The sequence below is a fragment of the Apodemus sylvaticus genome, chromosome 10, assembly GCF_947179515.1.
Source record: "Apodemus sylvaticus chromosome 10, mApoSyl1.1, whole genome shotgun sequence".
NCBI classification, from domain to species: Eukaryota; Metazoa; Chordata; class Mammalia; order Rodentia; family Muridae; genus Apodemus; species Apodemus sylvaticus.
Genome location: NC_067481.1, coordinates 108475727 through 108502536, shown reverse-complemented (window position 1 = coordinate 108502536; position 26810 = coordinate 108475727). Strand labels below are relative to the sequence as shown.

At 47.5% G+C, this 26810-nt stretch overlaps 2 protein-coding genes across 12 annotated transcripts in view; one reads left to right on the top strand and one right to left on the bottom strand.

The window, feature by feature from the left end:
• The window catches only part of Pdxdc1 (pyridoxal dependent decarboxylase domain containing 1), a 70219-nt gene extending 59243 nt beyond the window's left edge, over positions 1–10976 (top strand). For 3 of the 6 annotated variants that reach the window (XM_052195209.1, XM_052195206.1, XM_052195204.1), the window contains 8 exons: positions 2530–2701; positions 3220–3338; positions 3607–3728; positions 4527–4619; positions 4704–4800; positions 5685–5789; positions 6207–6454; positions 9161–10976. In XM_052195209.1, the coding sequence (XP_052051169.1) occupies positions 2530–2701; positions 3220–3338; positions 3607–3728; positions 4527–4619; positions 4704–4800; positions 5685–5789; positions 6207–6454; positions 9161–9193 (989 nt within the window). In that variant the 3' untranslated portion in view covers positions 9194–10976. The remainder of the gene's footprint in view (positions 1–2529; positions 2702–3219; positions 3339–3606; positions 3729–4526; positions 4620–4703; positions 4801–5684; positions 5790–6206; positions 6455–9160) is intronic. The other 3 variants (XM_052195208.1, XM_052195207.1, XM_052195210.1) reach the window with 2 other exon arrangements.
• On the bottom strand, positions 8575–24860 carry Ntan1 (N-terminal asparagine amidase). 6 transcript variants are annotated; one of them, XM_052195216.1, is made up of 10 exons: positions 24587–24727; positions 16852–16873; positions 16631–16696; positions 16264–16372; positions 14753–14826; positions 12909–12962; positions 12326–12379; positions 11600–11697; positions 9213–9326; positions 8575–8886 (listed from the first exon to the last, which is right to left on the bottom strand). In XM_052195216.1, the coding sequence occupies exons 1-10, from the start codon at positions 24665–24667 to the stop codon at positions 8707–8709; spliced, it is 852 nt and encodes a 283-aa protein (XP_052051176.1). In that variant the 5' UTR covers positions 24668–24727; the 3' UTR covers positions 8575–8706. The 6 variants fall into 6 exon arrangements, with proteins under 6 accessions (XP_052051176.1, XP_052051173.1, XP_052051172.1 ...); XM_052195213.1 differs by having other exon boundaries at positions 16771–16873; positions 24587–24726; XM_052195212.1 differs by lacking the exon at positions 16852–16873 and having other exon boundaries at positions 24587–24860.
• Positions 24861–26810: the final 1950 nt, after the last annotated feature.

The window sequence follows — 26810 nt, the reverse complement described above, 5'->3', positions numbered from 1 at the left end:
TAATAAAACAACAACTAGACAGGAGAAGTAAGTTCTTTGTTCTGTTGCATGGTGAGTGACCACAGGTTAACAGTAATGAACTAAGAAGCTACTAGAAGACATTGACTATGTTCTCCACAGAAAAATGGTAAATATTTGAAAAGAAAATAAGCTTTTCCCAGATTTGATCATTTAATAGTAGGTAGCCCATGGTACCCTACAAACATATAGTTTTTATATCCTTCTTTTCTTTGAAGACAGATGTCACTTTGTACCTTTCACAGGCCTGAAACACTCTGTAAACCATGTTGGCTTTGAACTCAGAGATCTGCCTGCCTTTGCCTGCTAAGAGCTGGAATGAAAGGAGTGCATCAATATGCCAGGCTATATATCTTTTTTATTTTAAAATTTTCTATTTATTTGGAGATGTGTGTTCATGTAAATGTGCATGTATATGCATATGATGCATGTACACCATATTACACATATGGGAAGGAATTAAAGGACAGTTTTTGGGTATCTTACCATGTTAGTCCTAGGAATCAAACTCAGTTATCAGACATGTCAGCAAGTGCCTTTACCTAGTATACCATTTCACGAATCCTTACTGTATTTCAGAGACAAGAGTCGTGCTGTGTAACCCAGGCTGACCTTAAACACTTGATCCTCCTGCCTCAGTCTTCTGAGTATATCACATCTACCTTCTTACCTTCCTACCTGTGTCTCCCTCTCCCTCTCCATCTCCCTCTCCCTCTTTTTTTTTGTTTTGTTTTGCTTTGTTCTTTTTTGAGACAGGTTTTCTGTGTTGCCCTGGCTATCCTGGAACATGCTGTATAGACCAACTCAGAGATCACCTGCCTCTGCCTCCCAAGGGCTGGGATTAAAGGCATATGCCATTATTGCCCAGCCACCACACCTTTCTTATATAGCAGTTTTAAAAAGCTGTGGTTGGGGAGATAGTAAAAAAATTAGTTGTGCTTTTTATGATAAAACTTAAAACAATTTAAGAAAAGTTTTTGGTGGTTTTTCATGCAATGTCTACATTTTTGCAAAGATATTTTCTCAAGCTCATTAAAATAAGAAAATTTGCCCTGCAAAGAAAAGACCATTTTGGAGCTTGCTGTGGCCTCAACCCCAGCCCTGAAGACAGTGCTGGAGGCTGTCGGAGAACAACCCCTGTGAGCCCAAAGAAAGAATGGTAAACTGTCAAGGCTCCAACTTCCTGAGGCCTGTAAAGCTGGCCTGGCAACTGTCTCAGTGTCACTGGCACAGTGTCCCGGCCCTCCTGATAGAAGGGGCAGAGACACTGATAGAATGTCCTGCCAGGACACTCCCTTCTACTAATGTCTGCATGTAAGTCAGGAACTTGCCCTTGTTTCAGCCTGTGACAGGGTCTGTGTAGCCTGAGTCATACCTTTGTGAGAAAACAGCTTCTAGGTAAGGAGCTCTAGTGTGCATTAAATCTACAGAGCAGCTGTTTTCTATGGAGCAGCAACTAGGTTAAAATGATAAATTGATAATGTATTTGTTCATTCCTTTTTTTTTTTTTTTTTTGGTTTTTTTTGGATTTTGGTTTTTTCGAGACAGGGTTTCTCTGTATAGTCCTGGCTGTCCTGGAACTCACTCTGTAGACCAGGCTGGCCTCCGAACTCAGAAATCCGCCTGCCTCTGCCTCCCAAGTGCTGGGATTACAGGCGTGTGCCACCACCACCCAGCTGCTCATTCTTTATATGTACGTTGATTGTGTGAGAAGGGCAGGTGCATGTGGAAGTCAGAGGACTTATGGGCTTGATTCTCTCCTACTACCAACCATGTGGGTGCTGGGGATCAAGCTCAGGTTGCCAGATTTGGTGGTAAGCACCTTCACCACTGAGTCCTGTCAGCCCAAGCTTTAGAAATTCATGTGTGGCATGTGTTTCTGTGTGTGCGCGTGTTGAAGCCAGAGGTTGACATTGGATGTGTTTCATATCTGTCTGCCTTATACTTTTAGGACAGTCTCTTGCTTAACCCTGGAGCTCACTGCGCTGGCAGGGAGGTCAGGGTCCTCTGGTCTCCACTTCCCCGTGCTGTGATTACAGGTGTACGCCATGACACCCAATGTTATGTAGTGAACCATGGAGATCCACTGCACACTCAGGTTGTCATGGCTATAAGTCAGCATTTCAGCAAGGAAACCAGCATCTTAGCCCTAAGTGTAATGTTAATTTTGATATCCTGGTTCTTCCATAGCTACATGGAACAACTTTTGTTTAAAAAATTTTAAGTCAGGCATAATTAATAGCTAATGTCCATGATTCTAGCACTCTGGAAGTTGAGACAGGAAGATTCCCATGAGTTAGAGGCTGGCCTCAACTACAGAGTGAATCCCTGACTCAAAAAAAATAAATAAATAAATAAATAAATCAATAAAGTAAAATAAACAAAAAAACCAAACAAACAAAAACCTTTTCTGTTCATACTGAGCTCTTGACTTTTGACCTTGTTAGTAGTAAATGAGAGTCGCCAAGTCATCCTTCAGACATTTCTCAAACATTCTGTGGATGTTCTCAGTGTTAGGAACTCAAGGAGAGGATGTGGATCAACTCATCACCTGCATTCGAAGCAAACTGCCAGTCCTGACCTGTACACTACAGCTACGGGAAGAATTCAAGCAGGAGGTAGAGGCAACAGCAGGCCTCCTGTATGTTGATGACCCCAACTGGCCTGGAATTGGAGTTGTCAGGTAATGAGTCAGCTTGGTACCTGATGTGAAAGGCTGCTTTGTCAGAGCACGAGTGGGTCCTGTCACTCACATATCCAGGGGGAGTCAGAGTTTGTTTGCTAAGCTCTCATGAGATGTTCTGGGTAGCTAGAGAGGCCTACTGTAGACAGACACTTGGTCAGGGTTCACTGTGTGCTAATTCACAAGTGCCGGGATAGACACGTGGTAGACAAATGATTACTATATGGTATATGCAGAGCTTTATAAATAAGTAAATGGGAGAGAGCTATATTGGCCTCACTGTCTTTCTCTCCTCTCATGTTTCCTTTTTCTTTGAAAATTGTTTTCCTGGGCCTTAGACTGAGGTTTACAACATTATTGAAAGACGGTGGTTGTTTTAATCATAACACATGGCCATTGGTTCCTCTTCACACTCGTAACTGTACATCTGTGTTCATCTCTAGGAATTTATACCCCACACAGCCCTGTGTGAAGAAATACACACTCTGAGATTTGTTACTGCTGTCTGATGTTTGTAGGTATGAGCATGCTAATGATGACAACACCAGTCTGAAATCTGATCCAGAGGGAGAAAACATACACACTGGACTTCTGAAAAAGTTAAATGAACTGGAATCTGACCTCGTATTTAAAATGGGTAAGAACTGCATTTTAAGTCACTGCGAACTTTAAGAAGACCGTGTCTAACTGGCTTAAGGAAGCTGCTTTGCATTACCACAGAGGTGGGGAATTCTGGTTTAGGACCAGGCAGAGATGAAGTGTCTCTCAGAGTAATGTTGCCCTCCCTCTCCAGCTCTCCAGCCTTCCCTTCTAGAGCAATCTTCCTCTTCCTAGGAAGGAGGCCCCTTTGACAGTCCATCTGGTCTGAGGACTTAGGAGCCAGCCTTGCCTGTTTCTTCCCTCAGGCCCTGAGTACAAAAGCATGAAGAGCTGCATTTACATTGGCATGGCAAGTGATGATGTGGACGTTTCTGAGCTAGTGGAGACCATTTCAGTCACAGCCCGGGAAATTGAGGAGAACTCAAGGGTCTGTAAGACTAATCAGAGTTTTGTGTTTTTACTGAGTTTTGCAATGGGACACATGGGACTATCTGTTCATTTCTTTCTTTCCCAAATGTTGGTCCTGTACTGAGACCTGTGATCTAGGGGTTATGCCAGGCATCAGGAATGCCAGGAGGCCTTTTCACAGTTGCTGCGCCCAATGACCTCACCAGACAGTGTGGGGAAAGAGGCAGCAGTGTGAGCAGCTGTGGATAGCTGAGCTTTGGGAACTCGCTCACCTGCAGAATCCTAGGTGAGACTTCCTAACTAAAAGGAGCTGGTCTTAAGGACAAACAGCACAAGTATCAGGTAGCAAGTGAGCCTAGGGGACAGACTCCAGCCCAGCCAGCCTGAGAGCGGGCGGACACATGGACGTGCTGCAATCACTTTGGGGTAGGGAAGGGATGAGGAGTTTTGAAAAGGCCAAGGAGCTGGCTGCGTTCACTACTGATTAGACATTTAGACTTTGGGTTTTGCCAAGGCTTGGCTATTCTGACTTTGTCTCAGCATTAAACTGTGCTAGTTACACTATGAATGTAAGTAGTAAATTTCTCTTGTTTAGCAAATGAGACCAAACAAGTTATATCTGCTTGGGTCTACACGAGCTTTCATCTTTTTCTGTTTAATTTTCTTGTTTAACTTTTGCTCAGTATTTCAGTGCAGAATTCTAACCTATTGACAGACTTCTGAGAAAACGTCACCAATGCTGTTGACTGTGTAAATAGTTGTAGGCCCTGAGCAAGAAACTTAAGACAGACAAACAGTATCCTTCTTGGTTTTATAGCTTCTAGAGAACATGACAGAAGTTGTTCGGAAGGGAATTCAGGAGGCTCAGGTTCAGCTGCAGAAGGCAAATGAAGAGCGGCTTCTGGAGGAGGTGGGTTCCTGTCAGGACTCTCCAGACTGGCGTCCTGGGGAACAGGCTCAGCAGACAGTCCTCAACAAGGGTTATATTTTGCAGGGAGTGTTGCGGCAAATCCCTGTAGTAGGATCCGTGCTGAATTGGTTTTCTCCAGTCCAGGCTTCACAAAAAGGAAGAAGTTTTAACTTAACAGCAGGTAGGACTTCTCACTGGTCTATGCCTAGATCTGTTATTTCAGATTTTGACCAGATGCCTTTAGCTCCTAGTACCTTCATGCTTTTATACCTCTCTTGATTCTCTGCTGGGAGTCTGAAATGAAACAGACTGCTCCTACTGCCATGTCATCTTCCCCAGTCCCTGCTGAAACAGTGAAAAAGCAAGTAGATACTTGATCCCATGTGCTGATGTCCATTTGGCCAGGTCTGGGAACAGTGCACTGTAGACACTGGCATAAGGACTGTTGATTCCCTCCTGAGTGTTCTGTGCAGGACAGGGCTCCTTCTGAAAGGGGAACCAAATGATTATAGCACACAACACTGGATATTTCTTTTTAAAACCAGTGACTAGCAGTATTACCAACCTTCTGGGAGATAAAGGCTGTGGCACCTTTTTTATCCTACCAAAGAAATGCTCCCAAAATTTAATGTTCCTTCCTTTGGTCCTTTTCTAGAAAATAATTGCTAGATTCTCACAATAGCCTAAGATACCATTAGATTTTCCTATCATAAGAATATAATCTTGGTATTTAGGAGGCTGAAGGTTGCCAACCAGGGTTATGTGAGACTGACTCAAAACACCATGAACAAGTAATACTTTATCTGTCAGACATCAACCACTAGCAGAGCATCTGCTCTTTCAGGCTAACGTGCATTTCCCAGCTGAAAGTGGGTCCCCGCACACTGCAAGCACTGACTGAGCCTCCAGGACTGGAGGCTGGGGAGAGGTGTGAGCAGCTCCAGTCACAGTCAGTGGGGAGCCAAATGCTATGGGCCTGGTTAGCACACAAGCCAGTTGAGGGCCAGTGACATCTCAGGATGCTGATGCCAGGAGCGTCTGCCCACTCCTTCGTTTCCCTTACAGGCAGCCTGGAGTCCACAGAATACACCTATGTCCACAAAGTCCAAGGTACTGGAGTGACACCACCTCCCACACCCTTAGGCACTCGCAGCAAACAGAGACTTCCAGGTGGGTTAAACCTGTCCACATCTCACCATCAGTAATAGAAGAAAACCAGTTCTATTCCACTTAGGGAATGAACTCTACATGCTGTTGAGATTCCTCACTTGTTCCCTTAGGTGTCCTTGTTTTCTTTAATCCAAAATTCCATTCCTTTCACTGAAACAACTATTCATGAACCTGTGATACATTCCCATAGAAATGCCTCCATGGTGCTCCAAAGGCAAGCATTGATTTAATTGAAGTGTTCACTCCCATTAGGGTCACAATAGAATCACTGACCTAGAGAGCATTTTAGTGTCACAATCTTCTTTAGTTCCCTCCTTACCTCTGAGATGCTTCTAAACCAGAATTCCAGCATTTCTGCAAAATGAGTGACCATGCAGGACCACAGAGCCTTTGCATGTACTACCAGTTTCAGGATAGCTGGCCTCATGTCTCTAGGTCAGAAGCCGTTTAAAAGGTCCCTGAGAGGCTCGGATGCTGTGAGTGAGACCAGCTCAGTCAGCCACATTGAAGACCTGGAAAAGGTGGAACAGCTGTCCAGTGGGCTCGAGCACGACAACTTAGAGGCCCAAGGCCCCGAGCAGCCTCCCAGGGATGCTGACCTCACAGCAAGACAGACTGAGGCCCTGCAGAACAAGGCCCAGCATCAGGAAGATGACCACTCACAGGTAGAGGAACTAGAGCGCTTAAGATAAAGCTCAGTAGTACTGGGCTGGAGGCTGTACTGTCATTTCAGGGAAGGTGAAGTTCTTTTGACGATATGAACTATGCCACATGTTAATATGATAAAACTTCTGTTGTTTGTGCTAAACTGGGAATTTTGCACAGATACATGTCAGAAAACCAGGCTTTCTACGGGGCAATTAATTATTTTATCTGTTAGTAGAACAAATGACAATTGACTATTTTGGCCTGCCCAACATAGGCATCCCCTTTCTTCCTGTACCACACATTCTGTACTGAGAGAGCACGCAGACTTCAGGCACCTGCCACTTGAAACACTGCTCTCATCTCTGAATCTAATGGTGATAAGGCTGTACACAGTGACTCCAGGTTCTCTTCTATCTGTCTTAGCTCTACAGTTCAGTCAAGTTATGGTAGATGCCGGCCTCACTGGTTGGCATCAGGGAATGGGTTTAGGACCCTGAGTAAGAGCATCAGAAGCCCCTCTGCTTCTGTCCCCACTGCTGCTTTTCCTGGAGCCTAAGTAAGGACTGTCCACATGAGCTGTGGCACTAGGACCGTCCCTTGCTGCACCTTTTCTCCCTTAGGCATTCTTTGTATTACAAATTTAAGGAATCGCCTGTTAATAGTAACTAACTCTAAGATATCTTCCTGGCCATATTTATGTATATTTTTAAACACTGGTAATGCTTTTAAGTTGGTGCCTAGTATGCACTGTGCTTATGTCTATTTGGGACAGAAAGCCCTCTGGAGGCCACCATGATGAGGCCACGTCTGCTGTGCAGCACGGTAAGGCTGAAGCAAACAAGCCTTTGGCCTGCTTCTCATGGTGTGGCTGTAGCTTCTCTTCTACTTAAAGCTCACCCTGAGCCCAGCTCAGGAAAGAGCCAGAGAAATCGCCTCTTCCCGGCTAACAAGCCAGAGTTTGCTGCCTCATTCCTCCCCATTTCTATTTCCCCCAAGTACTGTAACACCTGTAGTACCCTAAAACATCCCACCCCGTGCCTTTCTAGTCCCTAAAAGTCAAACAGTGGATGATGCTAAGCTGGTGTTCCTGCTGACTGCAGTGATGGAGCCTTAGTTACACCACATGAAGCCTATAATTACACTGAGTTCACCAGGGTGATTGGTGACAGCTGCCCCTTGTCAGCTTTTTTTCGGGGGTGTAAATGATTAAATACAGTCTTCCCTGTTTATTTGGTGCAATGATATATATCAGGTGACATGGGGAATGGGTCAATTATCACCTTTAACAAGATTTGATTTTTAAATGTTTTTGTACATTTGGAATTGTTACCTTGGTTTGCTGCAACAGAATTACCTTGAGACACTATCTGATGTTGGCTTAAATAAAGGCTCTTGAAATTGCTTCCTTTGAACTCCGCATAAATCTTAACTTTTCATCAGATAACAGAAAAGGGTTTTGGGGAATGGGAGATGGTTGGTTGGTTGGTTTTTTTCAAGACAAGCTTTCTCTAAACAGCCCTGGCTGTTCTGGAACTCACTTTGTAGATCCTGGAACCCACGTTGTAAACCAGGCTGGCCTCAAACTCTCAGAGATTTACCTGCCATGGCCTCCTGAGTGCTAGGACGAAATGTGTGCACCACCACGCCAGGCAACATAATAATTTCTTTTTTCTTTTTCTTTTTTTTTGGGGGGTGGGGGTGGGGACTGGCTGTCCTGGAACTCTGTAGACCAGGCTGACCTCGAACTCAGAAATCCACCTGCCTCTGCCTCCCAGAGTGCTGGGATTACAGGCGTGTGCCACCACCACCATCACCCAGCTAACATAACAGTTTCTAAACAGCAACTTCCATACCCTAATTGACCATCTTAGCAGCATATGTAAAAGTGGCCTTCATAGTGTTCAGACTGATTTGCTCCCAGAAGCTTGTCAAAAGGTTCTTCCTGAACCTTGCATCTTGCCTAGAACAGAGCAATTTTTACCGGAAGTTTCTAAAAGTAACTTTTGAATAAGTTTGCCTGACTAACATGTCTCTGAAGTCCCTGCCTACTCACCAATGAAGCTGGTCATCTTGCCTCTCTCCCTCACTGCTGAGGAAATGTATACTTTTTGGTGTCGCAAAAAGTCATCTAAACAAATTGCCCTTGCCAAAATAAGATTTTATTTTGAAAGACAGTAAGGAAGAAGTAAAGTTGTGCAGGCGTAGGCTCCAAACCAGCAACCATCTTTATCAGACGAAGATGGACTCTTCGGGAAGCTCTCATCTCATGTCAGCTCCCTGGACAGGAGACCCTTTCCCATAAGCCATCTTTATTTTTTTTGTAGAGGAGAGCTTTATTTCCAGGAAACAGTATATTCTCTGGAGATGGGAATTTTTTTAAAAACATCAAGGTAGATCTAATATGTTCAACGAAGTGAGGGGGCTCGGCCAGAGGAGAAGTAGAAAGGTTCTGAAAAGACAAGATGGTGGACGTGAGGGGGCCGGGCTGCACCTCTCACACAGAGTCAGAAGAGCTCTGGGCTGTGCACCATTCCCTGGGCTGGTTTCAGTGCAGTGCCTCTGTCCATCTGGGGAAACACACACTTGACAGCTTAGTGCTTCCCCTGGGAATAGCTGCCAGCCGATACCAACCCCCACTTCCACAAGGGACTAGACGGCAATGGCGGCAGTCACTCGCCGTGCAAGAGAAGCAGCTTTAGCTGGCTAACCCTTTTTTCTTACAGATGGGAACCAGGGTGCAGAGACTTAAGGTTTAGCCGACCTGTAAACTCTCACCTCTAGGATTTGCTTGTCATCTTGCTGCAACCAGAAATCCACATGTGGGAATGGCGTCCAGGAACACGGGCCTATGCGAAGTTGTTCTGTCTTTGCATCATAAATGCTAATCATCTAAAAGAACCATTTCCATGACAAGCTGTAAGGACACTGCCCTACCACTGCGGTAGTCTAGTTCCAAGGTTGTCTGTCCCCTTAGCTGATAAGCTGTGCATATTGACCTCCCGTAATAACAAAGCTGCCAACACCAAATGCTTCCCTGTGCATTGCTGTTTACTTTTGACGACACGCCTACAAGAAGACAACATGCTACCCTTTCAAGGGGAAGTTGATGGTGAGAAAAGTCCCAGGTCACAAGTCCAGTGAGCATCAGCAGTGCCTCAAAGCCAGGTAGGTCAGACCAACATCTATATTCCTCACGGGTACACAAAATACCACCACCTTATTACTCCCCCAAGCAGGCAGTCATCATGCCACATAAAACAGCTCACAGTGCCCAAGTATGACAGCACACACCTATGAACTAACACTTGGGAGGCTGAGGCCAAACCAGAGTAAGATCACTTTGGGTTCCAGGACAGCCTGGGTGACAGAGTGAGGCCTTGTCTCACAAAAGCAATAAAAGAAAGGTCTGGGTCTTTTGTTTTTGTTGCTGTTTTTGTCTGTCTTCATTTTGAGACAGGGACTGACTGGTAAACCAGGCTGGCCTTAAACTTAGATATCTTTCTGCCTTTAAAGTGTGCAGCACCATACTTCACCTGGTTTTATGTTTTGCAGTGGGTTTCATGTAGCTTGGGGCTAGCCTTGACTCACGCTTGTGGGATCACCAGTGTGTGTATATACACCATCACAACCAGCTATGTAGAAGCTGATGGCCAAAGACCCATTCCTTGAATTCCCATATCATGCCAGTGGTAATTTTCAGCTTTGAGAAGGGTACTCAATATTCTAGTTATTAACTAAATAACAAAAAGAATCCTAAAGTGAGTTCCAGGCCACCCTGGGCTACAGCGCAACCTTCTGTCTCGAAAGGAAGGAAAGGAAAGTTAAAAGGAAAGGAAAGGAAAAAGGAGAAGAAAGAGGAAAGCAAAGCAAAGCAAGAAAGCACTTGGCAGAAGTTGCTGCAGGAGACTTGCCACAGTTCCCAGACACCCTAAGCTACATAGATAGCAAAACCATATCAAATGCAAAGTTTTTAAAGACAAAATTAAGGACTCCTGAAAATGGTTAAGAGACTAGCAAAATAAATGTCTAATTCTGAACATTTTACTGAGATGTTAGCACTACACAAGCAAGCAGACTTTTGAGTTTGCTGGGGCATGGGTTGCTGGCACATACTTGAGACCAGGCATCTGTGCCCTGTGTCTTCAGTTACTTTTGAGACAGAGACAGGACCTCCCACTAAAGGGAAACTACATATTCAGCAAGACTGGTGGCTAGAAACCTCAGTAATCAGCCTGTCTGTGTCTCCCCAGCACTAGGGCTGGAAGCATGCGCGGCACACCCAGCTTCTTCTGTCAGGCCTGCAGACCGTACTTACATAGCAATAGAGTGCGTGGCTAATGAACCATCAACCCGGCTCCTGTCTAGCTTCTTTAAAACTACATCCCAGGCTAGCCTCTACCTCACAGCAATCCACCTATCTATCTCCTGAGTGCTTAGATTAAAACTGTGTGCCACCATGCCAGGCTCATTCTGTGCATTTTAAATTTTGTTTGTTTGTTTTTGTTTTTTGAGTCAGGGTTTCTCTGTGTAGCCCTGGCTGTCCTGGAACTCTCTCTGTAGACCAGGCTGGCCTCGAACTCAGAAATCCACCTGCCTCTGCGTCCTAAGGGCTGGGATTAAAGGCGTGTGCCACCACTGCTAGGATGCATTTTAAATTCTTGTAGCTTCTAAGAGTTCTTCAGATGGGATTAATATTTAATTAAAAAGCATCCTAGAGACCAACACAGTTGTGCACTTGTATAATCCCAGCCCTGGGTCTTATCTAAAACTAAAAGGGCCTCGGCCGCAGGTGCTCAGGGACAGCACTTCCCCAGCGTGTGGGAGGTGGCATCTCAGCTCAATCCTTAGCACTACTGAAAACATGTAAAATGCAGTGCCCTAAGGAAATTAAAGTTTTAAACTGACTCAGTGACTCATTGAACGACTCCCTGGTTACTTTGTCCCTGCCGTCCTCTCTGTGGAGCGGTCCCAGGCTGCTGCAGTCTCCTCTGTCTTCCAGGCAGGGAACTGTTGTCTGGTGCTTAGAACCTAAACTCACTTAGCCCCTCTTAACTCCTGAGGAGGTCCCTGGTAAGGAGCTGGCATAACTTTTCTTGGGTCTAAAAACTTAAGGCTCTCGGGGTTCCCTCTTTATCTATCCCACAAAAATGCGCTCCACTCACTGGGCCTCCTGCTAAAGCTCTTGCGGCACGCAGTTGCTCCTCTGGGCCACGATCTTGAAAGGAAGCTCTGTAAATCTCTGCAGTTTTAATGTTGACAGCTGCAAGGGACAAGGGAATGACTCTAAATCGACAAAGATCCAAAACAGACTTTACATTTCTAGCAGTACACATAAGAATCAGAAACAGAAAAGAATGGGATCTGAAGAAAGTCTGAGGTACTGACAACCTCTGTACCAGCGCAGAGGGAAGAACAGCCCCAGGCAGGCTCTGGGCTCTTGGGGCATGTGGTTTCCACAGACACTTGTGAGGCTGCAAAGTGACAGAATAAAATAAGAAATGCCTGTGTGCTCACCACCCAGCTAGCTAAACAAGGAGACACCAGAAGCCCTTTGCAATCTGCTAGCCTCAGGACTGAAGAGAGGAGGACCCTGGGCTTCCTTACTTCATTCCCAGAATATATGGAGAGCCAAATACCTCACACCTTCCCCATGAGCACTGGCTAGGAAAAAAAAAGCCAGACCCCACCCATGTGACACTAAACTGCAGGAATGGGTGTGGGGTGCATAACCTATGCTGTACACTGGCATTAACAGCCTCACAGCTGTTGGCTAATCAAGTCAGGCCTCTTGCCCAGAGTTTCCAAACCCACCAACAGACCTTTAACCTAACACAGCCTGCTATACCCACATGTAAACCATATAACCTTCAGATACAAACGCTACTTACCGATTCCATAAATGATGGGAAAGTGATTTTCATTTTCTTCCCGGTCATTTAATTCTAAGAAACAAAAGGAAGTAGAAGCACTAAGCAGTTGTTCCTCATAAAGGGAAAGCCCAGTGAGGGCAGAGCCCCAGGTGGGCCCCTGGCCAGCCCTGCCCACCCAGACACAGAGAAGCCCCGGCAGCCTGGAGACCAGATCAGTGCCTCTGTGTAGAAGCAATGTGGACATCCAATTCAGTTGGATAGGACCTGGTAGCAAGAAGTCTTCCTAGTGATAATGAGCAGTGGGGAAGGCATCCAATAGGTGATACTTTCTTCTGAGTGTCTTCTACAATTCCTATCCTGAAGGTAGCTGTTGTAAGAAGGGTACAGACAGGCTGGAGAGGTAGCTCAGTGGTTAAGGGCACTGACTGCTCTTCCAGAGGTCCTGAGTTCAAGTCCCAGCACCCACCTGGTGGCTCACAACCATCTGTAATGGGATCTAAATACATCGACAGTGTACTCATAAAAAAATAAATCTTAAAAAAATTATAGACAGAACCTTCCTGAGCCCTTATACCCCTTTGGGGAATGCAGCAGAACTTACCTGTTACACATAATGTCACTAAGTGAATGTCATCGTCCTGTTTGTCAAATTCACCTACAATTGATTTCAAAAAAGTACCCAAGTTAACAGGGGTATGTGAGTGTGGCTAAGATATATGCATGAAACTGTTGTTGAAGGGTCTCGGGATATAGCTCAACTGACACAGTACTCCCTAGCATGCTCAGGGTCCTGGGTTCAATCCTAGCACTACAGAAGCAGACATAGTGCCACATTCAATTTCAAGGCCAGTCTGTGCTGCGTGAGGTGAGAGTAGAGGTCAGGCCAGCAAGAAGGCTCTTGCAATCCATGTTCATATATGGAACCCACTCCCACAAGCTGTCCTTACCTCCATGCTCAAGCTATATGGTGCACATGTAACCCGATGTTCACATGCACTTAAATGTAAAAGAAAAAAATGAAGTCTCTTATGTCTAACTAATGGGGCTGGAGACATGGCTCAGTAGTTAAAGCACTTACGCTACTCTGGAAGAGGGCCTGGGTTCAGTTCCCAGCACCCACAAGAGGGCATTCTATGAGGAGACTTTTTGAGTCTATTAGAGCAAAAGAATTTTCGTTATGTGTATAAGAGTTTGCTTGTGATATAGTGGTTCCAGGAAGCACCAGTTCTGGAGCTGGAGTTATAGACAGCTGTGAGCTGCCATCTTGGTGCTGGGAATTGAACCTGAGTCCTCTAGAAGAACAGCTTGTGCTTTTAACCACTGACCCATCATTCCAGTCCCCAGAGCAAAAATTTTGTGAATGTTTTTGGACAAGAGAACAAAAGTAAGTGGTTTCTGAATAGCCATCGCCCACTGTAGGTTACTCTTCAGTTTCTGTGCACAGCTAAGCTCATAACAGAGGCAATGATACACCAGACACACCATATAGTTTTATATTCTGGTTGCTTTTGTTAGATACAGGCGGTCCCCACCCCACCCCCACCCTGGCCCCATGCAATTAAAACTTCTTAATAAGGTTTATTTGACACAGGGTCTCACTGTGTCAGCCCTGGCTGCCCTGAACTTAGTCCATCAACCAGGCCACCTGAAACTCAGATCTACCAGCCTCAGCTTCCCAAAGCACTAGGATTAAAGGGGAGTTCTACCATACCAAGCTTGCACACGTGTTTTTGTTGGTCTTTGTGTAGGTCAGGCTGGTTTCCCTGGTAAGGTAAACAGCCTTCTGCCTCACTCTCCTCCCAAGTGTTGAACTGCAAGCATGGACTCCATGCCTGGTTCAGTAGGCAATGGCTCCTAGGAGATCTGTGACTCTTCTCAGGACACCGGGTGTCCCCTGTGGTGAGGACTGTTGTAGTCCTCATCTGTGGGTCAGAGTCTCTGTGCCAATGTTTGCTTTTTTTACACTTTCTTACTTGTGTGTGCTTGCTGTGAAACATGTAAGAAAGTCAGGGGTCAAGAGTCAGTTTCTTCCTCCCAAAGATCAAACTATCAGGCTTGGTGGGAAGTGCCTTCACCCACCAGCCCCTCTCTGTGCACACTTTACATGACTTTCTTAGACTGGATTTTAAGAAGGGGAATTAAGCTTTAAAAGACTTGAGCTGTCACAGTGCCAGACTCTGGATGGCAGGCTGCTCGGGGGACGTGTAGCATTAGTGAACGCCTATCACATGACCAACACATAACCGCGTCTTCTCTTCTCCTGACCTAACAGAAAAGGCTATCGTTGCTGTTTTCACTTTTGAAGATTACAAAGACCACCCCTGCCAGAAGAGTAATTCTGTTTCTATACAGCTCAGAGTATGTACTCACCAAGAATTCGTTAATTCCTGTTTTAAAAGAGCATCTTTGACACATGTTTGTCATGTAGTGGGGGGATGAACTTACTAAGAAGCTGATGAGTAAGTTTCTGTGACAGCTGCCTGTCATCACTGAAGCCTCCCACAAGATGTACTTCCAGCCTGCCAAGAGAGATGCAATGATGACTTAGGGCAAGGCGTGACGCTGAGCTGGATTAAGGTGATACTTAGTGGGTCCCATGAACATCCACACATGCTTCTGTCTTCCCACAATATACTATTAAAATGCTTGTGGGCATAATGGGGTGCCATGTGACCTTGACAAGGCTAGCGACAAGGCTAGCCAGGGTTCTCAGTGCAGGGTCACCCACATAGGACACTCTAGACCTTCTCAGTACCTCTACCTAAGAGCATCTGGGCTATAACTACCATAGCTTTGCCACCGCTCCTACCAGGTTGGCCTCGATATCCACAATAACCAAACATTGTCTGCAAGTAGACAGGACAGTTATTTTCTGAGAACCCTTGGGGCTAGCCTGGGCCAATGCAAAAGGAAAAGGCAATTTTATAACCACACAAGTCAAAAGCCTGTGAAGCTCGCCAGCCTATGACACAGACCCAGCCACAAGGTTTGAGGCTCAGTGCCAACACACAGCACATGCAAGGTCCAGCACTCAATTTCTAGCATAGATAAAGTTTAAACTTGGTTTATTTTTTAAGATAGGGCTAGCCTCAAACTAAGACATCCTCCTGCCTCTGCCTCCCAATACTGAAATTAAAGATATGCATTCTCCCTGTTTTTTAACTTACTTATTGCACTATAAAGCTCACCAATGGTACCCCAGACCCTAAGTACCTATGTATGACTGCACAAAGGCTACCAAGAAAATAAGAGCCAAGTGTAACAGCAGATCACGCGGATCAGCTGTGTGTGCAAATGAAAGCCAGGCCGGGGTCACAGGCCAGAACTTAACTAGCTGTGTGGCTCTGGTGGATGACCATGTGTCACAGGGTAAGGGTACAATGCTGAGGCAGATAGTCTGGGCTGGTCCTTACCCTACATCCATGTTCATCAAACTGTTGTCCTGCTGAGGTCCGTGACACCCTCGCACTCAGCTGGCCCTGCCACCTTCGTCAGTCCTTCCTACACATCTTCTCACCTGCCTGCTTTAGAAAATGAGCACCGAGCCTACACTCAACAGGAAGTTCTCGGCCCCAAAGTGGTTCCCACAGAAATCCCTCTTGAATAGGCCACAACAAATTAACACTTGAGGTACACAGATCCCAACATTACACAAGTTCAAAGCCAAAACCTCAGTTTAAAATTGAACACAGAAGCCTGACATGTACTCCCAGCACTATGGAGGCTAGGGAGAGAGGATCATGAGTTCAAGGCCAGACTACACAGTGAGCCCTGTCTAACAAAAAAAGTCCAGTACTGGCTTATCTTTCCTGTCTAACCACCCACCCATCTACCCATCCATGCAGTCAGTGTAGACAGTACTCATGCTCACGACGTTGAGGCCCAGGGCGCCTGCCCCTCTCCCCCACCCCACCCCCAGTGTCCAGCAGCAGCAGCAGCAGCAGCATGGCGCTCACCTTCCGCACTCGGCGTGCTCAGAGAAGGACTTGATGGCGCTCATTATCAGGGGGACTTCAGCTTTGGTGTCAGAGCCGTCACAGTGTGTCAGGCAGGTCGCCCCATTGCCTGGGAAACATGGGTAAAAGGAGTTATTCTTTATATTCTGGCGAGACACGTAGACCACCTCATCTTTGGTACCCTGTAAGAAAGCTGAAAGACTCCATGCTGCCCAGCCAACCCTCTGCCCAGGGCACTAGGGAGACACTATGCAGACAAGAAAGATATGGCTTCACATTTCACTAGGAAACTTAAACTAAGAAAGTCAGTGGTCCCATATGATTGCAATGGCTTAACAAATAGTCTCCCTCATCTCTAGCATCTTACCTGTATGTCTCAGGACTACAATGTGACAAGTGGTAGCATCATCCGAACCCAGAATGGAGATGGAGCCTGTTTAGAACAGAAAGAACATGAAGTACCCAGTAGCTCTGGGGCGCGACCCAATGCGCTGCTTCCTAACCTACCATCCTTTGGGGAGGTCACTGCAAGCTCTCTTTGCTGAACATACAGAAGGCCCTGGGGTCCCACTTGTTGAACAGACTGACCTCTGAGAAGTCTGGCTCTTTCCTGTTTAATTGAAACAGAATAAAATAGTGGTGTGAATTAGTAAGGCTTAGAGATCCAGAGAGGTGGGGAGAGCCAGCGAGTACTGAGACGTGGGAGGCAGGCGGCATGTCTGAACTGCTGTACCCGCAACGGAAGGCTCATGCAGAAAACAGCAGCAGCATCGCTCTGACTAAACAACATGTGACAGATTCCAGCCTCAGGAGAGAGGCCAATCCTTCATCAGAGCTCGAGAGTCTGAGTCTTAACCTTATTTTTGCTGTCTCTTTCTGTCTGTCTCCCTCCCTCCCCGCCCCCTCTCTCTAAGGGGGGCTGCCCTTACCCTGTCCACTCCATCCTCCTACCTCCTGCATGCTGGGAGGTGTGATAGGTGTAAGTTATACAAGTGTAAGAACATCTGAGCCAGGAGTTCATGCTTATAACCAGCACTGGAAATCACAAAACAGTGAGACCGAGGCTGGCTGAAAGGCAAAAGTGGCTGGGCATGGCAGGAGACACCCGTAATCCCGAACTCAGGAGGTGGGGGTCAGCTTGGGCACATAATCACTGGGGGTGGGGGAGGTGACACAGGACTGAAATGAATTCTACCTTCCAACCCGCCATCAGCAAGCCTTGTCATTTGTCAGTCCTGCTTCAGTCTCACATCCACTTCCTCCATTTCTCACGCCTGGTGCAAGGTTGTGTCTAATTGCTTAAAATCCAAGAAACCCGATGAACGTAATGATCAGTCTAACTAAGCACTGTCTTCCTTTAATGAGTTCCCATGTTTCGGATTCTAGGATGCGAGAACTGGAGTAGGAGGTTCTGGGCTCAGAAGTCAGGCTCCAGCAAGGTTGGGAGTGGGACACGGGAAAGCCAAAGAAACCTCAGGCTAAAGCACATAACCTCCAGCTGGAGAGGCGGCTTGGTGACTGTGCGAACCAGGGGAAATGTGGCTGTCTCACACTTCATCACACCCAGCTCAGTGACACACCAGACACACCAGACTTCCCACTTCCTAATTCCTGTCCTCGTCAGTAAGGCCACTCATGTTCACAACTGGCTCACCACCAGTGAGAAAAACGAGAACAAGTTTCCATTTTTTGGGTTTTTTTTTTTTTTTTTTTTTGGTTTTTCGAGACAGGGTTTCTCTGTGTAGCCCTGGCTGTCCTGGAACTCACTCTGTAGACCAGGCTGGCCTCGAACTCTGAAATCAGCCTGCCTCTGCCTCTGCCTCCCAGAATGCTGGGACTATAGGTGTGCACCACCACTGCCCAGCTTTTTTTTTTTTTTTTTTTTTACAAGTTACCATTTCAAGACTAACACAAGAAAGAAAAGCAATGGCGACCAGACAAGGCCATTCCACAGAACACTGGTTAGCCTGCTCTTGATAAAAGCTGCTTCTGAATGAGGCCTCACTTCAGCACATTTGTGTGAATGAAATAAAGGGAGAACTGCAGATGTGTAGTGGACATGCATGGGAGGTGTGCATGCGTGAGAGGTGTGCATGCATGAGAGGTGTGCATGCATGAGAGGTGTGCATGAGTGAGGTGTGCATGTGTGAGAGGTGTGCATGTGTGAGAGGTGTGCATGAGTGAGAGGTGTGCATGAGTGAGGTATGCATGTGTGAGAGGTGTGCAGATGTGTAGTGGACATGCATGGGAGGTGTGCATGCATGAAAAGTGTGCATGCATGAGTGAGAGAGAGGTGTGCATGAGTGAGGTATGTATGTGTGAGAGGTGTGCATGTGTGAGAGGTGTGCATGTGTGAGGTATGCACGTGTGTAGTGGACATGCATGGGAGGTGTGCATGCATGAGAAGTGTGCATGCATGAGTGAGAGGTGTGCATGAGTGAGGTATGCATGTGTGAGAGGTGTGCATGTGAGAGGTGTGCATGTGTGAGGTGTGCATGAGTGAGAGGTGTACATGAATGAGGTGTGCATGTTTGAGAGGTGTGCATGAGTGAGGTATGCATGTGTGAGAGGTGTGCATGTGTGAGAGGTATGCATGAGTGAGAGGTGTGCATGAGTGAGGTATGCATGAGTGAGAGGTGTGCATGCGGGAGAGCTGTGCATGAGTGAGGGGTGTGCATGTATGAGTGAGAGGTGTGCATGCATGAGTGAGAGGTGTGCATGCATGAATGAGAGGGGTGCATGAGTGAGAGGTGTGCATGAGTGAGAGGTGTGCATGAGTGAGGTATGCATGTGTGAGAGGTGTGCAGATGTGTAGTGGACATGCATGGGAGGTGTGCATGCATGAAAAGTGTGCATGCATGAGTGAGAGAGAGGTGTGCATGAGTGAGGTATGTATGTGTGAGAGGTGTGCATGTGTGAGAGGTGTGCATGTGTGAGGTATGCACGTGTGTAGTGGACATGCATGGGAGGTGTGCATGTATGAGAAGTGTGCATGCATGAGTGAGAGGTGTGCATGAGTGAGGTATGCATGTGTGAGAGGTGTGCATGTGAGAGGTGTGCATGTGTGAGGTGTGCATGAGTGAGAGGTGTACATGAATGAGAGGTGTGCATGTTTGAGAGGTGTGCATGAGTGAGGTATGCATGTGTGAGAGGTGTGCATGTGTGAGAGGTATGCATGAGTGAGAGGTGTGCATGAGTGAGGTATGCATGAGTGAGAGGTGTGCATGCAGGAGAGGTGTGCATGCGGGAGAGCTGTGCATGAGGGAGAGGTGTGCATGAGTGAGGGGTGTGCATGTATGAGTGAGAGGTGTGCATGCATGAGTGAGAGGTGTGCATGCATGAATGAGAGGGGTGCATGAGTGAGAGGTGTGCATGAGTGAGAGGTTGCATGCATGAGAGGTTGCATGCATGAGTGAGAGGTGTGCATGAGAAGTGTGCATGAGTGAGAGGTTGCATGCATGAGTGAGAGGTGTGCATGAGAAGTGTACATGAGTGAGAGGTGTGCATGAGTGAGAGGTGTGCATGCATGAGAGGTGTGCATGAGTGAGGTGTGCATGTGTGAGAGGTGTGCATGAGGTGTGCATGCATGAGTGAGAGGTGTGCATGCATGAGTGAGAGGTGTGCATGCATGAGAGGTGTGCATGAGTGAGGTGTGCATGTGTGAGAGGTGTGCATGCTTGAGTGAGAGGTGTGCATGCATGAGTGAGAGGTGTGCATGAATGACAGGTGTGCATGTGTGAGAGGTGTGCATGAGTGAGAAGCATGCATGTGTGAAAGGTGTGCATGTGTGAGAGGTACACACATCTGAGGTGTACGTGTCTCATATTTCTTTGTATTTAATCCACGTGCACTCAAATGCCTCTCCCTTCCTTTCCCAATGACCTACTGAATGGTACTGCTTTTTTTTGTTTGAGGTCAGCAAACGTTTCTGTCAAAATGACTAGATGAAAAGCCTAAAGGTTGGCTCTTCCTCTAGAGGTCCTGAGTTCAATTCCCAGCAACCACATGGTGGTTCACATCCATCTGTAATAGGATCCGATGCCCTCCTCTGGTGTGTCTGAATAAATAAGAGAAGGGGAGGGGGAAGAGAAAAAGGGAACGGAAGGGAAGGGAAGGGAGCCTAAAGGTTAAAGGTCTCTGTGGTAACGCAGTGAAACAGCCAGAGCAATGAGTGTGGTTGTGTTCTGAGATGTGACAGGTGGCGGAAGTTTGAATACACATAATTTACTGTTATGTGTATCTTAGAAGTGGGCATTTGTCTAGCACGTGTGAGGCCAGTGAGAAAAGTTCTTAAGTGCAACTGTGAGGACCAGCCCACATCTCTTACCCTTCTGCCATGTTCACCTTTCTCTTCCAATGGCACCTAAACGTGAAGGTACCCGCCACACTGTGAAGTGCACGCACTGTGAAGAGCACGGTGTGCACCAGATTACCAGCAGGAAGTCTGGGTGTGGCTTAATGGCAGGGGTGTGGAGTGGGAGGTTCTGGGCTCCATCCCCAGAACAGCACAGAAAACTCTAAAAAACCAGCAGAAGCCAACACACAGTGCATCGGACCACTCAAGATTGCCAAGCCCCAAGCTTCTGACAGCTGTCCATCCTGAAACATGCTGTGTAATCCCCAAATGGCCTATCTCGGCGCACTGACTGCTCGTGCATACGGGGGACTCTCCACATGTGCTCAGTTAAGTTTTTGTGTTAGCAACCCCGCATTGCAAGTGCCTACTATACTGAATTACACAACAAAGTGAAAGGCAGACGGCAGGGTTCCAATCCTGACTTCTTTCTAAGCATGGAGCCTAGCACAGTAACACTGTCTTAGTCACTGTTCTATTGCTGTGAAGAACCACCATGCCAAAAGCAACTCTTTTTTTTTTTTTTTTTTTTTTTTTTGGTTTTTCGAGACAGGTTTCTCTGTATAGCCCTGGCTGTCCTGGAACTCACTCTGTAGACCAGGCTGGCCTCGAACTCAGAAATCCGCCTGCCTCTGCCTCCCAAGTTTTACAGATGCACACCACCACTGCCCGGCTAGCAACTCTTAATTTAAAAGAAAAAAAAAAGGCATTTAATTGGGGCCATATCCGAGAAACATATAGGCATGCTATTAAGAACAGTAGCTGAGAGTGTTGCAGGCAGAGACACTGGGTCTGGCATGGGCTTCCCACCCCCCAGTGATGGGCCTCCTCTCAGACCACACCTCCTATTCGCTCAAACATAGGAGCCCATGGGGGCCATTCTCACTTAAACCACCTCACTGGCGTCTGGATGCTCACAGCCCTCAACCTACTAAATAAGAGCAAAGACATCACTGGGCACAGTGTGCGGCCTTCTACTGCGGTTGACCAGTGACCGCCGAAAGCCAGACATACTGGGGAAAGAGTTTAACACTAACAATATGATGAAAGGTGCTTCAAACTTCCTAGCCAGCATGGTGGTGCATGCCTGTGAGGCTTCAAAGATCATGAGTTGGTCAGCCAGAGGTACAGTGAGGCTTCTCATGAAAGAAGGGAGGGAAGGAGGGGAGACATACATAGGGCAGTTAAGCAAGTGATCTGAAATTTTCCATCTAAAATATTCAGACTGTGGTTGCCCAAGGAGGTGTAACTACAGGAAAGGGGGTGGGGATACTAATTAGGCTTATGACTCACTGGGGCTGTGTACGCACAAAATACTGATATATGAAAGACTAGGCATGGTGCTGCAAGCCTTTAATTCTAGAATTTGTTCCAGGACAGCCGGGGATACAAAGAGAAACCCTGTCTCACACCACCACCACCACTGTAGAGAGAGAGAAAGGAAGGAAGGAAGGAACGAACGAAGGAAGGAAGGAAGAACGAACGAACGAACTAGAGAAAGAGGAAAGGACAAGGCACACAGAATAATCCAGGCAACAGTTTAGTTTACACTTGCAATCCTAGAACTTACAAGACGGAGACATGCATGAGTGTGTGGAAAGGGAGCCTGGGCTATACACTGAAACTGTATCAGAAAAAAACAAAACAAGACAAGACAATATATAGAATGCTGTCATTCAAAAAGTGTATCGTGGGTGGGGAGGGGAACTGCAGTCAGGATGTGATATATGAGAGAATAAATTAATTTTTTAAATGTTTCTTGATGGGCACATTGGATAATAATTCTAATCACAGTATCACTGAAGTACGAGGTCTCAGGCATTCACGGTGAGCTTGTCTCTAGAGAAGGGGGCCGGGCCTCACACAGAGAGGGTGCTGCGGAGATGCTCAGTAGTTAGAACTGTTCGCTGTGGGGCTGGAGAGATGGCTCAGCGGGTAAGAACATTAACTGCTCTTCCGAAGGTCCTGAGTTCAAATCCCAGCAACCACATGGTGGCTCACAACCATATGTAATGAGATCTGATGACCTCTTCTGGTGTGTCTGAAGAACAGTGTACTTACATATAACAATAAGTAAATAAATCTTTAAAAAAAAAAAAAAAAACTGTTCGCTGTGGGAAACCTACCAGGAGTGGGGTCCGAGCACTCACAAGTCAAGACTCCCACACATGCCTGTGACCCCAGTTCTGAGGTGGGTGTGACAAGGGATCGCCAGGGCTTGCTCCATTCCAGCCCAGCTACGCGTCTCAAAGGAATTGCACACAGTGGAGAGAGGTGCTTGATGTCACCGTATGGCCTCCCCATGCATACATACACACACACTCACCTATGTGCACATATATACTCACACAGATAAATAAAAAATCTGTGTGTTAGTGCACATCTTTAACCCCTGCGTGTGGGACAAAGGAGAGAGAAGAGCTCTGAGAGCCAGAGGCCAGCCTACACAGTGAGATCCCAGAGCTACACTGACCCTGTCCCAAATCTTTTTAAATAGTGGATTGCCTAGCATATAAATAAATTAGGGAGCTGGGCACCTTTAATCCCAGCACTTGGGAGGCAGAGGCAGGCAGATTTCTGAGTTCAAGGCCAGCCTGGTCTACAGAATGAGTTCCAGGGCTACACAGAGAAACCCTGTCTCAAATAAATAAATAAATGAATAAATAAATAAATAAGGGAGGCAGAGGCAAGTAGATCTCTGAGTTTGAGACCAGAATGGTCTACAGAGCAAGTTCATGACAGTCAAGACTCCAGAGAGAAATCCTGTCTCAAAAATAAAATTAAACCAAAACTATGAGAAAAATGGTTGTGACCAAGGGCTTGATTTTCTACTTCCCTCTACAGAGCCTACACATCATCCCCTAAGGCAAGAGGACATGAAGGCCTCTGTGCGCAGCCCTCTTTGCCCTCACTGGGGCCTCCCTGACCCCACTTCCCTACTCTTCAAAGCCAACTCTCTACTCTGCATCCCTTCTGGGCTGTGCCTCCCTAAATAAACCGAACTCTTGCTTCCGGGAGCACGGCCCCACATCACCTCGTCTCTGCCTTCTCAATAATGTGCTGCATGGCACTAGAGCTACAAGTGCCAGACATAGAGAATCTCCTGAATCCTTGAGGTGGCTGGAACTTTTCTTGTATTATTTCTGGCTTCATCGACAAAGTGTGCAATGCCTAGCAGCGGCCAGTATTAGGATCAGCCTGTCCTGAAATTCAAGTTAACAGTCACAGTCTCCCTGCCCCATAGTTCTCAGGGGTCATTCTGCCCATTCATTTACCCAACAAATATTTGTTTAGCACAATGCCATCTGCTTTCAGGAAGCGTTTGCTCCAGGAAGCAGATCTAGGGGAAGACAAAGCAAGTAAGCAGACAGAACCGCAAACCCCACAGCGACTCAGAGGAAACTTCTAGAAGGCCTTCCGTAACCCCGGGCTCCTGGGCTTCACCTCTGAGTGAACTTGGGCATCTTTCCCTAAAGGCTATAACTGATTAGGAAACAGGTCCTCTCCTAGACTGTACCATAGACGGCTGACTCCAAACTAGCATGTGGGATACTTGGTCACCACCGCCTTCACTATGAGCCCTCTTTCAGAAGTACCCACAGCAAAGACTAAGACTCCATCAGGGCGCGGTCTCCCGGACCCAGCAACTTCCAAACAAAGCCCTTATTTCTGGCTAAAAAATAATCCGCACCCCCCCCACACACACACACACGCCCTGAGGGGCAGGAATGAGCGCGCGAAGGACTGGGCCCCCGCCCACACCTGTCTGCAGCTGGGTAATGCCGGTGCCCCACGAGCTCCCTACCTGCCCAGCCCGCCGAGTGTCCTCGCACTACGTACGTGCTGTGCGACCCTCCGTAAGTCACCTTAACCTCTCTGGGCCTCGCCGAACCAGGCCCCTACTGAAAGCGCGTGGGCGGCCGGGCTGCGGAGGTCCCACCCGCCCCGCAGGCCCGGGTGGCCGCTCACCTCCAGAGGCGGGTGCTCTCGGACCAGCTCCGCAGCCGATCGTGGCAGACGGACGCGCCGCCCGTCCACCAGCAGCGGCATCGTGCAGGCCACCGACGGGCCGAGGTAGGCGGCCGCCGCCCCGCCACGCCCTGCGCCATGCCACGCCCACCACGGGCGTTACGCCCACGGCGGAGTCGGCCCGGATGTGTAGTCCAGGCAGACGGGGAGCAGCCCGAAGGGATCGAGGAGATGGAATAGCCCTTTGGCTGCAAGGCATCACGGGAGATGTAGTCCGAACTTTGCAGGAGGCCACTCTCTACCCGCGTCCCTCGTGGCGGGTGCCGGCAGCTTTAATCGTAGAGACCTGGGCATTAGGGATGCGGAAAGGAGAACCGGAAAGGAGAACCGCAAGGGTAGCCCCGCATTTTGCGTCACCCAGCCCTGACCCCTGCCTCGGGCCAAGTTGATTCGCAAAAGTGTAATCAATTAACTAACGTCCGTTTTAGCTGGCAGACATAGTGCAGAAGGCGTGGGGAACAAGGGAATTGCCGCCCCTGCTGGCACGCGGGAGGGTGGGTGCGGAAGAAATAGGACCGCCCTGCCCTGGTGGGCGGATCAGAGACAACCCCCACCCCACCAGGGCAGGGCGGTCCGAGGCAGAGGTCAGGGCTGGGTGAGGCTAAACGCAGCTTTTGGAGACTAGCATAAGATTAAAAAAAAAATACAGCTGCCAGATTAATCTACTTACATTTATATTAAAAATAATTCATTTTACACATCCCTGTTTGAGACCCTTAATCCTGCTGGTTTGGGTCCAACCCATCGCTATCTGGGCGTTAGTCTCGTTCTATGGTCTGACAAGCTTTGGGATTTTGTTGAACTTTTTGTCTCCTGGAGACAAGTTCTGAGGCTAGTCCATTGCTTCTTCCAGCCTGAAATTCCTAGAGAAATTCACATCTCTTTGGGATCTTTTGTTTCCGAAGTCTGATAGGTTGCTATTAGAGGAGTTTCAGTTCACAGTTGTAGAAGTCAGGACGGGAACTTAAGGAACCTACTCACTTGGCTTGTACAGCCTGCTAGCCTGCTTCCTTACAACACCAGGACCACCTTCCCTGAGGGGTATTTGCCCTGGTGGCCAAGCCCCTTCTCCATCAGCCATTAATCAAGAAAGTGCTTACATTAATCAAGAAAGTTGCATACAGGCCCATCTAATAGAGTTCTCTTCCCAAAAGATTTTAGTTTGTATCAATTCTTACCGATCCTAAGGTTTTGTAGAAAACAAGCCAGGTCACCTCATGAGGTGTCACTGACAAACCTAACCCAGCATGGATTCCACTCAAGTTCACTTGAGGGAGTGAATGAGTTTTGGGGCTTCCTTACAGAGTGTTATGTGAAATATCACCTACAGTGATATGGGTGTCCTCCAGCCAACCAGCTGCATCTGCAGGAAGAGCCCCCCACGCCCCCCCAGTCACTGCAGGCCGGACTACTTTGAGGCACCACACAATTGAGGTAACAGGTGGCAAGGTGCATCTGTATCCTCATGTCTCACTGCCTTCCTGCCCTTGTGGCAGGCTCTGGGGAGGCTCAGCTGAACTCGCCCAAATGAGTGGCCTGTCTCCTGGAACAATCAATCACAACACAGGGGCTCACTGCAGCTAACTCTTGCTAGCCTAGAGCTCACAGTATAGCCTGGTTAGCCTTGCACTCTTGGCAGTCCAGTCTTAGCGTCTAAAGTGCTAAGATTACGGCTTTTTTTTTTTAATTTCTACTAGTATTTATGTGTTGTGTGAGTGCAGGTGCCTAGAGAAAGCAGACCGTGAGCTACCTGATGTGGATGCTGTCAACATAACTCATGGATGTGGGGAAGCACACCTTCAAAGCAGAATCCAAGGCCCCACCCTCAGCAGTGAGAAGAATTGTATTTCATATGCCGGACGGTGGTGGCGCACGCCTTTAATCCCAGCAAGGCGCTTGGGAGGCAGAGGCAGGCGATCTCTCAGTTTGAGGCCAGCCTGGGCTACAGGACAGTCAGAGATAGAGAGAGGAGACAAAGAGCAAGCATTGTATAGAAACCTAGCAAACAGTGGAAGAACCCACAGACCTGAGCGCAGCCTACGCCTGTGTACAACACCAAAGCCAGACGTGAGGTGTAAGGGACCTGAGGAACCAGACGATAAAGTCAGGACACAGGCTGCGACAAGCCTGGAATAGGATGCAGAGTCCTCCAGCCCCCACAGAC

Coding starts and splice junctions, on each gene's coding strand:
- Ntan1 (XM_052195212.1), bottom strand. CDS start 24,845: ATGCCTTGCAGCCAAAGGGCTATTCCATCTCCTCGATCCCTTCGGGCT. Junction 12,963..14,752: donor ACTTACTCATCAGCTTCTTA/GTAAGTTCATCC, acceptor AATCAATTGTAG/GTGAATTTGACAAACAGGAC. Junction 12,380..12,908: donor AGTGACATTATGTGTAACAG/GTAAGTTCTGCT, acceptor TTTGTTTCTTAG/AATTAAATGACCGGGAAGAA.